Genomic DNA, 17,683 nt, shown 5'->3' with positions numbered 1-17,683 from the left:
TGTCAACACATGCAATATCGTTGACGAAAAAAGACGAGACTGAAATGTGTTTAAACATTTTTAAACTTAACCAAAACCACTTGTTTGTGTCAAATAAAGGAGACGACAACACATTGACTGTTTTTACGAGCGTTCATACTTACGGTTGCCAGATTTTAATAATTAAATCCCCAGACAGAGCTTTTCTGTTAAAAGAACACGTTTCCTACCCGGCCTTTTCAATAGTATCTGGCAACCATGCGCGCGCGCTCTCTACACTGCTGAAGAAGCGTGGATGATCTGAAAACAACACAGACAAGTAAGATGGAGTTTAGCGATCTTCATTTGAGATTTTCTACTTAAATTAAAGTGACTTTCAGTCGGTCTGTGTTCTGCCACGAGCCGTTTGCGCTATCTGTGCTACTAAATCTGCGATCAAAATATAGGCTGATATCCAGTGTTTTTAATGTCGATCATACTATACTAGCAAGAATGCAATGTTTCCTGAATATCCACACGATTTCAAATGAGACTGATTTTATACAACAGTGCAACAAACAGAAGGGTAACATTAAATGATTTACTACATTTAAAACAGTATTGTCATAGGCGTATTGCTCTATTTTGCAACGAAAGCCACAGCAGAACTGCAGCACACAGCGGTGATTCGTGAACGATTCTGTGGCTTAGAATGAATCGTGAGATTCCTGACCCGTTCATAAAAATAGCAGCTTGCTTCCTTACTGAATGAATGAATGACTCCATGACTCACTCATAAAGACAGTGACTTACTACTGGCTTTAATTTAATATTTTAAAAGTACCGGTATCACTAAGTTTTTACCATCATTGCATATTTATTGAACATTGTTTAATTTAAAAATATATATATAAAAAAATATTGTCCCTTAATGGAAAAAGTGTGACTGCAGTCAAGTGGAAGAGAGGGGGTGCCAGGGGGTAGGGCACTCTAAAAACCACTGAACTAAGGAAAAGGGGTAGCCTATGTAGAATTGCACAAGTGCTACTGCTAAAGAGTGCAATGTCAATACAGCCTGTTACCTTAATTTACATTTCTCATAAGCTTAATTGAATTGGCCTAGAGATAAAAAATTAGGACATTTTTTTGTCTAAAGACTACATATAAATAGCTACCTAAATTAATGTCGGTAACTGCAGTTTGACTAAAAGTTGACAAAAAACGCAATGACTTTTCGTCAACTAAAACTAGACTAAAACTATGAAAGACAAAATGACTAAAATGTGACTAAGACCAATAAGTATTTTCGTCTCAAGATGAAAACTAAGACTAAATCAAAAATGGCTGCCAAAATTAACACTGCCTAGACCCCAGACCACAACTTGAAAACTAATGTATTATTTTTTTTAAAGCATATCTGCCTGATTTTAAACACTAATTAGCAATAATAATTCAAATGTCTTTTAATATGATTAAATATAAAATGGCTCTTAAACTGCAGAGCAAGCAGGTAATCAATCAGTAACTAATCGTACTATATTTGACCAATATATTAACAATGGTCAAATATACTTCTAATATAAGCAAGAATAGATTGCACACACTGATAAAGTAGATAAATGTTATTCATCACTAACCATGATACTCTTGTAGAGGTTGCCGTTTCCCTGTTCGAGGCTTACTCGGATGATGCATGCATCCTGAGCTTGTGTGTTATAGGCGGGTGGAAAAGTGGGTGATGTGGGGGTCATGGGCGTCAGTGACATGGAGCGCCGATGGTTGCAGGGGGGCCCGGGCAAGGTTGGGGAGGCCATAGATATGGAAGCACTGGCTGTAGAGGAGGAGGTGTCCATGGAGTGCAATGAGGTGCAAGAGGAAGACTCGGACAGCTATTGTAACCAAACAGATGTCTGTTTAATACTTTCATTTAATACAACAGTATATCAAGGATTTTGCCATAATTTAGGATGTTTGTACCTTCTTAAGATGAGTGTCTATAGAGTGCGTGGGTGTCATGCCTTCACTCTCTGAGGGACTAGAGTCACTGGAAGACACACTGACCGAGTCCATGCTCTCCCCAGAGCTGCCAGTAGGAGGCGACCGAGGACTCTCTCTCACAGGAGAGCTTGTGTTTGTGGCATCAGGTCCTAAGAAGAGTCTAGAGAGGTTGGAAGGACAAAAAAAGAGAAATTAAATACCTAAAAAGTCTTCCTCTTTGAATATGCATTATTGTTGAAAAGTTTGGGGTCAGTAAGATTTTCAATGTTTTTGAAAGAAGTCTCTTATGCTCACTAAGGCTGCATTTATTTGATTAAAAATACAGTAAAAACAGTAGTATTGTTAAATATTATTACTATTTAAAATCACTGTTTTAATATATTTTAAAATACAATTTATTCCTGTGATGGCAAAGCTGAAGTTTCAGCATCATTACTCCAGTCTTCATTGTCACATGATCCTTCAGAAATCATTCTAATATGCTGATTTGGTGTTTAAAAAACATATTTCGTGTTATTATCATCATCAATGCTGAAAACAGATGTGCTGCTTAATTCTTTTGTGGAAACCGTGATACATTTTTTCCAGAATTCTTTGTAGGACATAAAGTTAAAAGAAACAGCATTCGTTTGAAATAGAAATCTTTTGTAACAATGTAAAAGTCTTTACTGTCACTTATAGGCACGTTTTTTAAGTATAAAGCTTGATTGATTCAGATATTAAAATTTTGGTTTTAGGTCACTCACAGGCTCAATCTCTTCACCATACTCTTGCGGGGTTTTGGTGACGTTGGGCTGTTGTCTCCCAATCTTTCGACTTCACATGACAGCGCATAGCTGAGTGACAAACATGAGTGACCAATATTAGCAACGAGACTTACACTTATGAAAAAAAGAGAGAGAAAAAAAATAAAAATGTGTACCTCTCCTCTTCTGAATGCTGAGGCTGACTTTTAAACCAGCGCAGAAATGCGGGGTCAGGGGTCAGACAGTAACTGTTGCACGCAGACTGCAGGAGCTTAATCTGAGCGATCACTTCAAACTCCTGCAAAGAGAGAGATTTTGTTCAACATTCCCACAGACCTAAGGGATTCAACAGATGTTTTGACTATAATAAAGACCAAATAATAAGGAATGTTGTACTTACTCTGCGCCGCTTTTCGAAATTAATCAGTCCTCCCTGTGAAGCACAGAAAGAAACTTTAGTCCAAATTCTGATTTTGATTACAGTGCTTGTGAAACAATCCAAAAGAAGGTCAAATAAACCTTGGTAATGAATACCTAGACTAGAGGTCTGGGAATGCTAGGTCAATAATAACACCAGAGATAATTCTTTATGAGGTTTTCTTTTACTGGTGGATGTGGTGGATGAACCGCTGACTCACCTCCGCTTGGTCAGGCAGTGCTGTATCAAGCATGGTCAGATCAGTGAGAAATGTACCCAGGTATGGGATCGTCCCCTGCATGGCACCCTGGAAACAATATAGTTATGTATATTTTTGTTAGCTTCAAGCTAACATGGTACTTTTTCAAACACAATATTTAACACTTTAACTCTTGCTCTCAAATAAAGTACATATGCATACTATCTTTTGGGCCTTTTTTTTTTACTAACTCACCATCTCTTTCTGCAACTGCAGTCTCTTTTGGGATCTTTTCTGGTGGTCTTTGGCACAGCTGTCAAGACTGGCAAATTTTGATGTGCCCTCCTGAAGATCAGAGAGATGTCATTAGGTTTTAGCAAGCCAAGAAGGAATTGGCAGAATTTTTCTACATTTTCTATACGTTTTTTTTTTCTTTCTTTTTTTTTCCGTTAAAGCTACACTGTGTAGGATTTTCTCCCATCTAGCTGTGAAATTGTTTATGACTACCAACTGAATATTACTTTCTAGCCCCTCCCATTCCGAGGGCGTCTTAACTCCTACGTTGGCCGTGTTATTTCAAATCTGCCGGCAGTCGCGAGTAATCTCCCCCTCATATTCGTCACGGTGCCACTGAGTGTCAAAACGCGAAAGGCGAAGCTTGAATTTCCAGGTATGTCCCTCTTTGGCTAATGTATTTTCAAGATGGAGGCGCAACATGGCTGTATGTATTCTAAATGGCAGATTCTACGCTTACGAGAATACTTGATTAGTTGGTAGAAGTAATTACACATTAATGAGCACATATCATTTTGAAAGAACAAAGTGTTTTTTGCTAAGAATCAACTTAAAAAAATTACAGTGTAGCTTTAAATGTTTTGAGTTTACGCTTTTGTTGGTTGCCAAAAGCATAATCAAATTAGCCTAAAAACATAATAAACAAACAATAATTAATTAATAATTTTTAAAATCATGTAAATCTGATTCCACGTGCGCCTTATTAGTGAACGCTAACTGCAAAGAAAACACAACATAACCAGAACTGTGAATGAGAGACGTGTGTGAGCTCACCCTCATTAGCAGTTCCCGGCTTGTAAGGTAATTATTCTGGTCGGAGAAGATATCGGAAAGCTCTTCAAACATCTGCATGCTGTCTCTAATGTAGCATAGTGGAATAAAAACAATTTGAGATTATGAATGTCATTCTTAATAACAGAATACACAACACCGTTCAAAAGTTTGGGATCAGTGAGGCTTGTTGTTTTTTTTTGAAAGAAGATTCTTATGTTCACCAAGGCTGCATTTATTTGATCAAATACAGTTAAACCAGTGAAATAGTTACAATTAAATTTTTATTTAATTTTTATATATTTTAAAATGTAATTTATTCCTGTGACGCAAAGCTGAATTTTCAGCATCATTACTCCAGTCTTCAGTGTCACATGATCCTTCAGAAATCATTCTAATATGCAGATTTGCTGCTCAATACACATTTTTAGCGCAATTTTCCCCCGGAAATTGCGCTTGTTAACTCATGATTTCTGTTCTGTGCGTCTGTGCGCACCAATCTTGCACTTCTATCTACTCCTCAACCAGACCACCTAGAGACTTCGGGTTTTCGGCATTATGTTAAGGAAGGTCTAATCTCGGGAACGCACAAAAAAAATCCAGGAAAAGATTTACTATCTCTTAGTGTTGTGATCCCATGAGGTGAGAAAATTGCGCTAAAACACTCACCGAGTTTTTATTACTTGTTTATTATCAATGTTGAAAATGGCTGTGCTGCTTAATGAAGTTTGATACAGATTGTGATACAGTCTTTTTTCAGGACTCTTTGATAGAAGAGAAAGCTTGAAGAACATTCATTTGAAGTAATAATCTTTTCTAACATTGTGAATGTCTTTGTTATTTTTGATCAATTTAATGCATCCTTGCTAAATACAAATTTCTTTAAAATAAATAAATAATAATAATAATGATCCCAAACTTTTAAATGGTAGTATATATCCATCTAGACACACAACTAGTAACCATAACATAACTGGTAAACATAACCAATATTATTAAAAGGATATGAATAATTTTAGCAGCCTATATAGTGTTTAAAAATAAAGACTGACAGGCTTGTTTATTGACAGAACTTACTTGGCAACAGAGGCCCACGTTCTCTTCAGTCTGTAGATGGGGTTGGACTGCAGCGCCGACACTATGGCTCTCAGAGATGAGAAGTTCTTACGAATGCGACACTCCTGAGAAAGTTAATCCATATTTACACATTTTCTGTTACAAATGGGCCTAATTAGACTTTATCAGAAATCTTTTGGGAGGCTGAATGACATTATTATGTCTACTTTGGTTTATCTAGATCTAATCTAATACAGTTACATCTTACAAAGACATAGATTAGGTGTAACTCTTTACCCAAATGCACAGAGAATGGTAAATGCCTTTTCAAAAAATATATTACAGATCAACATTAGGCTTTATCTTTGCCAGGAAATCTAAAGTGTTGCTAGAAAATCATGCAACACTAAAGTGCTGCAGTTCTAAAGAACCAGAGGTCGAAAAGTTTGAACATGAGCATTAAGTTATATTGGGACCATTCAAGCGTGTCTGTGTGTTGGGTTATGCACCTGTGCAATGTCAATCCAGCGCTGGATAATGCGAGCACGCAAATTTGGCCGTATCTGACGCTGGCGAAGGATGGTGCTGACCACACACGTTGTTACCGCATTAAATTGGGTGATGGTGGCACGTATGGTGGGCGCGCTCTGTTTGCCGTCCTTTTTGTCACGCTGAGACCAGATAGAGCCCAAACAGTGATGAGGAACCACCCTCTTAAATAGCAGCTGTGGAAGAAATAAATAAATCATTGCTTGAGTCAAAGTAATGTAAAATAAAGTTTGCATCTTTACTATATACAGCTTTCTCGCTCACCGCATCCATATAGGTCAGCTGCTCTGCTACAAGGTCAACTTCGAAGGAGAAGAAGTCCTCTTGCAAATCGATCTCCACTTCCTCATCTTCCCCAAGGCAGAATGGGTTGGAATACTGAAAGCCTCCTGCAACAAATGGACAGCAGGTGTTTTTGTATGCACAAGAAGACAGAACAAACATGAATAGACGAAGGAGGTATAAAGTTCAATAGAGGTATGGATAAAATAATTAATCCGGATATGACTTGCCTTCAGACTCATTCTCTAGACTGGCCTGGACACGCAATTGTTCTAGCAGACTCTGAGCCCGGCGCATTGGCTCTGAGCCCGGCATGGCCTTCTGCAGGAAACCCAGCACACGATGCAAACTCGGATATGATGGAGGTTCCTGGAAGTCCTCTGGACACTGATCCAACCAGGCTCTCAGAATAGAGGCCAAAGCACTGGGAAAAAAAGAAAAATAACACATAGATGTTTGTATAAACCAGAAAAAAACAGATGGCGCAAACTAGTGAGGGACTCTTCCATAGTACACTTTAAATGCAATGCTGTGATTCATGCAGCAACCAAACACCATTCATTAGTTCCCTTTTATTTATAATCGCCTCCAAACTCACAACAGAGTTTGACCTCTATTTTAAGCTTCTATGGAAATGAAACAACAAACACAAGAGCTTCCGGAAGTCACTGCAGATACAACAGCACAGATAACCACGACGAAGACACTCACGTTCTCACAGCGCCTCTGCTCTCTCCAGTCTGACACTGGTTACGCTCCCCCTCACAATCCTCAAAACTGCCATACCTGTGAAAGAAGAGAGAAACCAGCTGGTGAGCATGCTGACAAATGGTGAAGGGAGTAACCACTGTATAAGAACCCAAAATAAAGTATAAAATATCAGGTATGAAAGTAAAATAAAATTAATGCATTTTCAGACAAATAAATTACCATGATATTTCCATGACTTTTCTAGACATTTGCAATGACTAGATATGCATTTTTAAAGAGGACCTATAATGCCCTTTTACAAATTCTTGATTTAGTTTTTGGGGTTTAAAAGAATAAGTTTTCATGCTTGAATTTTCAAAAAACACATATAGTTCAAAAATGTACATTGTTGCAGCACCTCTCTTCCAAAGTCAGTCAGTAACGCTCTGTTTAGTTCTGGTCTCTAAAGCCCATCCTCACGAAAAACGCAATGTGCTGGACCAGTGTGTTGTGATTGGTTGTGATTCAAGCGTGTTTCAGAAATGTCACGCCCCTTACCATAACTGGAAGTTTCTACACACTACTAACGCAACAAGGGCTTGCCCCCCGTTTTTGGGGGTTTTTTTTACATATGCCTTGGGTGGGAATTATTTAAATGAGGAATATTGTGGCGTGTACGTTCCCAGTAGAAAATACAAGACTGCAATCAAGGCGTTTCAGAAGTTCAGGAACAATGCTTAATGATATAGAGAATAACTCCCTTTGGAGTGACTTTGTTCTTTGTAACTTTCATGTTCAAACAGCAACATTACACACTAAAGTAAGTTGAAAATGTAAAAAAAAGAAGAAAAAAAAGAAGCATAATAGGTCCTTTTTGAAAATCATTTTATAAAGATCACTTTCACAAAAAGTAATCACAATGGAGGAAATGCTTAGAACTGAACAAAACCAAAAAAAAATGTATTGACTGTATAAACTTCAATAACTTTTTATTCATTTCCAAGATATTTTGTCAGGCCTGAAATTCCCTGATATTTCCATGTCTTCCAAGACTGTGGGATTCCTGTAGATCTTAACCGACTGTGTTTAAGTTAATACCTCGCCAAGATGGGCATTTCTACTTGCTAAGCTGATCACCGCAAGGCTCTTGCATGTACGCAAACGTGAGCATTCAAAACAGCCAGTCAGAATGCATGCAGGTTTCTCTTGACATTTATGATGTGTATGAACACATAAACATGCACACAAGTGTACACACCTGTCCAGCAGCAACTCCAGTACATTCTGTGTGGTGGCGAAGGCCCTGTATGTGGAGAGGAAGATGCTGGTGTAGGTCAGGTCATTATCACCGAACGCTGTGAGGAGTGTCTCTACCAATCGCTCAAGTGTCCCCGCCCGGATACTCCTGATCTTACACGTCTCCAACTGACTGACCGTGTGACCTGGGGGCAAGCGGTCGCCCTCTGCCTGAGAGAGCAAAGCAAATGGAGAGAAAAATACAGTGAGAGAAATATAAAATCAGTTCAATTCTTAAACACGCATCCAAGTATCGTGCAGGGAAACAGAGGGAGAAAAGCAGAAATAAACAGGGCAAAGAATGGGACCTTGGTACTGCAAGCACGCTACAACAGGAAACTCTACAATCTGCTTTTAATCAGAGCAATCCTCCTCCTCCCTCTCTGAGACACGCTGGAAAGTCGGCAGACTTTTTAAAAATGCTTCATTAGTTGAAAAATACAATGGTTGTGTGGTTCACACAAGAAACAGGCCTCAAAAAGGTGAATATTATAGTTATTATAGTTAACTAAAACTAAAACTGAAAACCAGGTCAAACATTAAGCACCGTGACCTCTCTAACGTCAACGTCAATCAAATCTGCATTTCAATTTTTACAGCATGATTACTGTAAAGTGAACTTTCTTTTGAAATCAGCATTATCATGAATGTCATATTTAAGAAATGATTCATCATTGAATGAACTGTTTTTTTACAATGTAGAAACATCTGTGTTACAACAAACCAAAGCTCTATGGAAATCACGTCAGCTCATAAGTGCTTTGTTTTCAGAAGGGTGTTGACAATATGGAAAAAGTTATTCAAGGTTAAAGCAACAGATTATACCATATTCACCGCTGTAATTCGGAACGGAGCCATAACAGCATGGCTTCATAAAATAACAATGTTGTATAAACCTTGAAGCTCATAAAGCAAATTTTTGGTTGAAAACATTTGCAACAGAGAACTGAGCTTAATGTTTTCCTGTCACTATGATAAATAGCTATAACATTGAGGAAAACACATAGAAGGTATTTTGAAGAACTGTTTTTGTCCATACAATGAAAGCCAATGGGGTCCAAAACAAAATGATTGAAAAACATTTAAAAATAAATCAATCTTCTTTTGTGTAGAATAAAGCAAGTCATACAGGTTTGGAATGACATGAATGTGAGTAAAATATCCCTTTAACCCAGCTTTTACCAAACAAACATCCCTATATAAATGGTATAACCATGAAGACTAATGACTAGAACACTATAAGAACCCCACAAATAAAATACTCCCGTAAACCATAAATGCTTTAAATGGTCACCCTTAATATGCCCTACTGTCTGGCCGGCCCAGCATGGGCAGCTGAAGTGTTTCTTTAAATAAGAGTGGAAGTGCATTCAGATCAAAGGCCTCCGCTCACCCCCAGCCATCTTGCGCCTTTGTTAGCCGCCTGCTGGATTTGAACCCGCTTTAGCGTCACGTTGTATATGGCTCCTTCCTCGACCTCCTCTCCCCAGTCCTGCACAGAGCTCTGAAAAGGGGGAAAACAATCAACGTTACACCATTTGGAATGTTGTGGACTAAAACGGGGGAACAATATGTCTTAGTTCGGCATTAACAGGAACCCTGGCTTTAAATTTTAGTATCAAAAGACTGACAGACATGATGGGGTGTGTGGAGGAGAGAAAATGATAACTCATTTGGAGGAAGGAGACACAGAGAGAGGGGGAGAGACAAGAAATGAGATCAGAGCTGGCACGAGGTTTTAAAAAAATCAGCCTAAGAGCTTTTACAGATTCTTAATAGGGAAGGATTTCTTCATCCAGCCTTGGAGTTCAAGAACCAAACTCAGAGAAGTCTATAAACATACACACTCGTATGCTTTCTCAGACAGACACACACAAATACAAACAGTATAATGTGATGACCAGCATTAAGTGTCTGGGTGAGTGGAGTCTTTCAGGCTGTGCACAGCTTAACGTTCATATTAAACAGTCAGACAGAGGATTTCGATCATTTCTGCACTCTTCAGTCAAGAACAATAAAGTAGAGCTGTGATATATGAAACCCTGCATCGTCTCTCATATTCAGAATATCTCTGTCTATCATCTCCATTAAAGTCAGATCTTTTCTTCCATGTTGTGATGTACATCTGAGTGAAAGGGAAGGGTTGGGTTTACAGTAGTGCTCAAAAGTTTACATCCCCCTTGCAGAATCAGCCAAATTAATCATTTTAGCAAAATAAGAGGGATTTTTCTTAAGAAAATTGTGCAGTTTAACTACTTAGAACAAACAAGGGACTCAAACATCAACCATCACAAAACAAAGAAAAAGGTCGTGGATCATCCAAGTAACGACACAGTATTAAGAACCAAGGGTGTGTAAACTTTTGAACATTTTTATAAATTCAGCAATTTTTTTGTCTTGTGGACTATTTGTAAACATCTTATTCAGGGCTAAATAAAAAATAACATGCAATTTGTATGATCCCTCTTATTTTGATAAAATCATTAACAATTTGCAGATTCTGCGAGGGGTATGTCAACTTTTTGAAACTTTTGACTGTATGAAGACAAATGATTGGAGAAGTCCTGCATACATCAGCAGAGAGAAGTCTGTAGTTTCACCGGAAGATCCAGTTAAGACATTTTAATTAAAAAAAAAACATTTATTTAAAAAATTAATTAAATGAAAAATTCATTAAAATGAATTAAAAACATGCATGGATGAATCGTTCACAATAAGGTCAATAACATACATTTAGAATTTTTCCTTTTATGCCCACTTTAAAGACAAATGTCCTATGAGTGCAAATCAATTAGAAAAGGAGACATAAAAAAATAATGCTTTAAACGAGTGAAAAACTGCCAATTGAACAAGACAAAAATATTCACATTTAAGACATTTTCTCGAAAAACTATTCTTACTCTTTTTATGCAATTTCAAGACATTTTTATATGAAAATTGTTTTTGCAGTGCATACTTAGAAGACTGTGGGAATGAACACAGATGCTTAGATATTTTATAAACTGTAACCTTAATGCACACAAACACTTATTACCTAAATGAATGTGTGAAATATTGCTGTTTCACTAACGACATCACCAGACTAGACTTTTTTCCAAAAAGATTCCAGAAGTCTAGAAAAAGTCAGGCTGCACTATGGAATTATGGACCTGTCCTTGGAATTACTGTGAAAGTCAGAAGACCTTATTGCCAGGCGTGTATTTCTATGTGAATCCAGCCAAAGCCATGCTATATCGGTCCAACAAGTGTATTCAGCTCTCTTGTGACCCTTGTGAACTCAGTAAAAAAGGTTCTGGGTTTTTCAATGACGATTTTATTTTTAATTCGGTACCCTCCAAGCTTGAACAGTTAGTTATGGGTGTATGTAGCCTATGTATTTCTACAATGCTTCAATAGTTTTAAAAGAACATATCTGTAGTACATTACTTTCAAAGTAATCAACCTTGACATTTAAAACATCGGCCTACTGAGTCTTTTCACTATTGCTGCACATCCAGACTAGGTCTGCAGATTTATGCAGCTGAAAGAGTAACTGTCCCTGGAATGAAGCGGATCAGTCTGTCTTTATTTTCCGGGCCGTTTCCTGTACAGTGCGTTCAGATAAATACTCAGCTGGATGAGTCATGCAGTTTGCACTCAAAAACAATGGTAGGAGGTCTGCATACCCGCTGCCCGGACCCTGCCGAGTCCATAGTCTATGCACTGTGCTGCTCCTTTGTACTGGATGAAATGTTTTCCAAAGCGGCTTTTAAAGCCAGCTCAGCGGCACAAGCAGATATTGGAGAGGGTGGGACTACATATGAAGAAACAAAATAGTTTTTTTTTCTGAAATAAAACAAGCTGAGTACTAGTATTTGTGACCACATGTGGTACATCAGAGTAGATGGGAGCTCTATGAAGTCAGGTTTATTAGTTTTATTTATCGGGTTTATTTCAACTAGCTAATTTTATTACATTTTATTCTATTGTTTAGTACATTGTTTTACTGGGTTGTTATTATTATTTTATTAATAACCATATTTTATAAATATTTGCCCAATATAATATTTTAGTGATTTAAATGTATTTTTATAGCAATGCCTGTTCCACACTCCCATGGAACATACAAACTGATGAAAAATACTTTGAATGCATAGAAAGCATCTTCATAATATGTAAATATAAGCCTGCTTTGTGCTCTGATAAACAATCATACGAATAAAGTTAATAAACTTGGTCAATTAAAATTGACTATGATACTTTGTGTGGTCAGATAAGTTGTCCTAAAAACACATAAAATAGACTCTATGCTTTAATAAACAATAATTGAAGTCCTGAAAAAGCATTACAACGAATGGCTGTGGGACATTTGAGCACTTTGTTTAGGTCCCTAAAACTCCTGTAAACAAACAATGAAAGGATGCTGACCGTTATCATCACAAACAGAGACGTTTTCAACCCCCTAGCCTGCAAACCAAAACAACACAACCCCAAAGTCCATGAGAAACAATCCCTCACCGATAACAACAATAACAAGTGGGTTTAAGCCCATCTGTCCTCTTTTGTTTTTCGTCTGCAGAGCCTGGAGGCTGTTCATCACAACAGTGGAAGTATTTCTAGAGTGAGAAACTAACGGGAACCTCCGCCTACATGGAGCCGATCAGATCCAAAGCCAGCGTGTGTGGTAAACAGACGAGTGCGATACAGTATTGCAGTAAAATATAATCTAAAAGCATTATTTGTATTCCCCACGCCCTCCTCCTCCTCCTCCAAACTCGTTCTTTATCCTCCACTCCAAGCTCTCTTTCCCCCTCCCTCTCCCCTCTTTCTCTCTAGAAGCTCAAAGCCGCAAAATCAACAGTGTGGCAGGAGGCAAACGCAACTTCTTACCATTTTAGCTTTCCAAGCGAATTTCATGGTGAGGGCCTCTCTCATCGTCCGGTAGCGGCATTAGAGCACAGCCCAAGTCCAGAGAGAAAGGGTCAAATGTTTTCAAGTATAGTAGGCTACGCAGAGCTATCCTATGTGGATTGTCCTCCTTCAGCGCACACACATAGTCCGTCACGGATGGAGCCTCAAGCTGCCAGTGCTCGCGCTCTCTCTCTCTCTCTCTCTCTCTCTCTCTCTCTCTCCCTCTGCTCTGCCGTCCACCCCCGCTCAGTAAATGACACAACTCCGCCCACTGCGCTCCCTCTCCCTCCCTCCCTCTTTAGTCGTTTGATTTATATTTCTTTTCATTATTATGTAATATTGTGTATATAATAATATAAAATAAAAATAACAATAATAATATAGTATATAATAAAATAAATGCTAGAGAAGTTAATGTGACAGTGCACGCAATTTTTTTTAATCAAATCTGTCTTCATCTATTCACCTTCATGTGGCACCAAAATCGTATTACGGTTGTGAAACGCGAGTAGATGTTTAGCAGAGTGTTTAATTTATTTATTTATTCATTACTTTATTTATTTTTCATATAATGGATGGTGAATGAATGCAGCTGTCAAACTCCCAAAAGGTCAAAAGTCAGTGCCATATGCGGGCCAATTATTGTATGGTGGAATTTTAGGTGAACAATTCATTAAAATGGCTCATGACTGTAGTTACTAAAGAATATGATAATAATTGTCATCATGCTATTGTAATGAAAGGTAGAATATTTTTTAATCTTTCAAATGGCAAGATGGGATGTTTCTGATGGGAATGGATCTTCTTTTTTTGTGGTTGGTGTAATGGTATTTTTATAAACTTTTTTAATTAAAAACGGCAAAATTTGACGAAAAAAAGTTAAGTAGACTATCACTATATTACTGTTGGTCATTTAATATTATTACTATTGAAAAATAGTTGTTATATTTATGCTGTTATGTTACAATTGTTATGTTCAGTACATCTTACCTTGCTCTCTTTCCCTGTTAAAACGGAAGCATCAAGCTAGAATTCATATTTGGCTTCTGTGTACAGTAAAGCGCACTTTCTTTGATTTGACTATAGCCATATCAATCAATCAAGCACTGTTAGTGGAGTCACATCGAACCACATCAAAGTGGAGAGTAATGGGGTGCAGCAAAGCAGCACCAGGAATATCAAATATTGAGGGAACAATTTGGCCATTTTTAATTACTGAGGAGAGGGAGGGATCTGTCTCCCTCACTGTCTATGGTGGTTACAGCCCTAACTCAGAGACAATATGAGGAAGGCTGACGCTGTATTGTCTAGAAGGGATTTTCCCTTTTATCCCTTATGTGCTGGACGTCTGGATTTTTATTTGTATTATCGCAAGAACCTGGATGAAATTAGCAGGTGTCATGTGGGCCTTCACACACACACACACACACACACACACACACACACACGGGTTCTCATACGTCTAGCTATACATGTAAGCTTTGCCATAAAGAATCAGTGTGATCATTCAAGCAGCCACAGTGGGCAGCACAATAGAAAGCTGTTCAATGTTCTTTGTCCTTCAGTTCTATCTTAACAAGGCCAGTGGTGAGATCATAAACGTCAAGGGCTAGTTTTATGAAGACAGATTCAAGAAGCACTTCCTTAAAGCTAAACACATTTTACAGGCAATCTTGCTCAATCACAAACATTTAAAGTTTATATTAGATTGACTATTCTATTTAGCCATTCAGCAGAGAATATTCAAACTAAAAGAATAACACAGTACAATCCTGGGCTTGATTTTGGGTGTAGATGCGCATATGAAAAAACCAGTCAGAAATAATGGTATTACAATATGGTTGCATTAGTTAACATTAGTTAATGCATTAACTAAAATGACCTAACAATGAGCAACAGTAGGCTATTATAAATCTTTGTTGTAACATTAATAAAAATCCAACTGTTCATTGTTAGTTCAGGTCCATTAAATAATATTAACAGATACAACTTTTGATATGTATTAATAATTAACTTTTACTAAGAATTATAAATGATTCAGAAGTAACCTAACTAGTAAAACACTAACAGAAATTTACTAGATTAATATACATATAATATACATTATATATATATATATATATATATATATATATATATATATATATATATATATATATATATATATATATATATAGGCTATATATATATTTTATGTCTCAATTTGCCAGTTAGCTATTTTTTCCTAAAGTTTGCATATTTTTTTTGTCCTATTTCTTCTGATTTATTTGGAGTCGATGGACCAGTTCAAATCAAAATTAAGAAAATGTATACATAAAATATATTTTACAAAAAGCTGTTCTGAAGAACATCAGAACTATTTTTGCCCCTATGTTAGAAGAATCTACTTAAAGTCAATAACGATAAATAATTCACTTTAGTTTTATATGGTACTTTTAAAGGTTGCTTCTGAAGGCGCCCTCCAAATAAAACCAAAAAGTCTAGTCCAAGAGCAAATAATCAATAATTTCCATTGACATGGAATTTAGTCAAGCGCTATAGTTATTCCCTGTGGTAAATATCCTAGACGGAGTCTGCATCCAAAAATGTAGGCACCTGACTTGTTGCTTCGCTGCTTTAATGACTTTGCAGGCAGCGTTTGCACATTAAGGAACTTCACGAAACTGATTTCGGACAGGCAGCATAACGGTTTAATGATCTACAGCAAAAAAAGAGAGATTTTTGGTGATTACTAGAAAATTACAATTGTAATTTCTCACTAGAAATGACATAAAAAAAAGTGGAAAACGTTGGTCAAAAATGTACATTTATGCACAAACTGTCATACATCTGCTGCCTTCAAAAATCGATCAGATGAAGGTATCTCGCAGGAGACAGGAAGTGAAGCTAACACTGGATTCGGACCTGCCCTGATGCCTTCCTACCTTGGAATGCATTCTCCGAAGGCAGCATTTTTAAGCTTTCGGATGCAGCCCTAGACCGTGGTTAACGTTCTGGAAAGCAGAACCACGATTGTATTAGTAAAAGTGCGTGCAAGTAACCACGGGAGAAACCTGACAACCTATCACACAACTCCCTCAAACCACACTAACTCACCCTCACCTCCATGCACCATTAGCTGTCTACAGTCACAACAAATTCAATAACGTGAAGCGTGTTTAAGCAGAGACCCCCTCGTGTTCAGGTCAGAGAAGGCTGGTCAGCGAGGGCAGTGGGGCTTCAGAGGGAAAACCCTCATTCTCTGGGATCTGCTCCAGTTCCCAGGCCGGTCTGACTGGGTGTCCTCTGCTCGGCTGTTCCTCGGGGGTTCTGGGAAGCGTGGAGGAGCAGTGGGAGAGGTCGTGACCTTTTGGTCCCCCTCAAGGGACAGCTGTTTGCTCTCAAAAGGGAGTGATGTCATTGCAGTGCACAACAACAAGGCCTGACAAATGGCAGGCGCTTGGGCTGGACCCGGCTGACGCACACACACACACACACACACCTCTGATCTCATACACAACTACAGCCCTAGGGAATAGATAGAGATAGTGTGTATCTATATGAAATAAAAGCACAACACCACTACATCATAGTGATGCCAATCGCTAAAGGAAACACACTGTATCATTTGATTACATAAAAGGTGTGGGAACTTTGTAAAAGGTTAGGAGGTGGTTATTGAAAAATTGATCAATCACTAATCTGCAACCTGTTTAAGCAATGGTTTGGCAAAATTAAAATTTTATCATCATTTATTCCCGTTGATTTATTTTTGATCTGTTAAATGATTTTCTAAGAAACGAAAATGTGAAAATGTTATTTATTAGAGTATATGTACACGTATAAATAAATAAATAATAATAAATAAAACAATTAAATAAACTAGTGTGCGAGTAGTGTGTTTTAAGTAAATTTAGGTGCGTCAATACATCTCACACCAGATTTGACATCATGATGGACCACTATTATGGTACTTTTGTCTTGTTTGAAGCATAACAGGCCCTTTTTACCATTCACTTTCACTGAGTGGAAAAGAGCAGCATGAACATCCAGCCTCCCTCTCCCTCCCCCCCCCACCCCACCCCACCCCAACCCAACAAAGAATTATAATTATAAATGATTCTGATAGTTTGTGTGAACTATCCCTTTAATTGACCAATCTATACTCTTCATGACACAAAATGTTTAATTTGTGTTTTCCTGGTGTTTAGTTTCAGGTGGGGGGGGGCTTAGGAAACAGGCTTAAAGGGAATCTTAGGGGGCATGTTTAGACCCCAATAGGGAGGCTGAGGATATCTGTCCTGTCGACACCAATAGAGACATACCGAGTCTAAAGCTCCCTGGAGTACAATCACAGTCTCCAGTCAGTCTCTCCTCCTGTGGTGGACTCACACACGTAAACACACACACACACACACACAGGGCCTGTGAAGCTATGGAGCACATCGACATGAGTAACGAGAGCACTGTTATTGCACCACTGTGGGGGGAAAAAACACACATTCCAGGAAATCTCCCACTTCCTGCCTGCAGCCTCCCAACTCTATGCGCCTGTCG

General features: G+C 38.0%; 1 protein-coding gene across 2 annotated transcripts in view; it reads right to left on the bottom strand.

Moving 5' to 3' along the window:
• rgl1 (ral guanine nucleotide dissociation stimulator-like 1) overlaps positions 1-17,683 on the bottom strand; it is a 31,039-nt gene that overhangs the window by 3,165 nt on the left and 10,191 nt on the right. The window contains exons 1-16 of one of the 2 annotated variants that reach the window (XM_084138580.1): positions 13,127-13,360; positions 9,651-9,761; positions 8,220-8,428; positions 6,983-7,057; positions 6,502-6,695; positions 6,254-6,378; positions 5,950-6,165; positions 5,462-5,565; positions 4,388-4,472; positions 3,575-3,664; positions 3,341-3,427; positions 3,103-3,135; positions 2,879-3,000; positions 2,703-2,792; positions 1,936-2,116; positions 1,596-1,847 (exon numbers count right to left, since the gene is read on the bottom strand). In XM_084138580.1, coding sequence (XP_083994706.1) covers positions 1,596-1,847; positions 1,936-2,116; positions 2,703-2,792; positions 2,879-3,000; positions 3,103-3,135; positions 3,341-3,427; positions 3,575-3,664; positions 4,388-4,472; positions 5,462-5,565; positions 5,950-6,165; positions 6,254-6,378; positions 6,502-6,695; positions 6,983-7,057; positions 8,220-8,428; positions 9,651-9,761; positions 13,127-13,171 — 2,019 coding nt within the window. In that variant the 5' untranslated portion in view covers positions 13,172-13,360. Of the gene's footprint in view, positions 1-1,595; positions 1,848-1,935; positions 2,117-2,702; positions 2,793-2,878; positions 3,001-3,102; positions 3,136-3,340; positions 3,428-3,574; positions 3,665-4,387; positions 4,473-5,461; positions 5,566-5,949; positions 6,166-6,253; positions 6,379-6,501; positions 6,696-6,982; positions 7,058-8,219; positions 8,429-9,650; positions 9,762-13,126; positions 13,361-17,683 lie in introns of those variants that run through there. The other variant, XM_084138579.1, reaches the window with a different exon arrangement.

The sequence above is a fragment of the Abramis brama genome (assembly GCF_963993115.1).
Source record: "Abramis brama genome assembly, chromosome: 16".
In the NCBI taxonomy this organism is placed as follows: domain Eukaryota; kingdom Metazoa; phylum Chordata; class Actinopteri; order Cypriniformes; family Leuciscidae; genus Abramis; species Abramis brama.
Note: the sequence above shows the minus strand (reverse complement) of the source record. Positions and strands in the feature narration are given on the sequence as shown.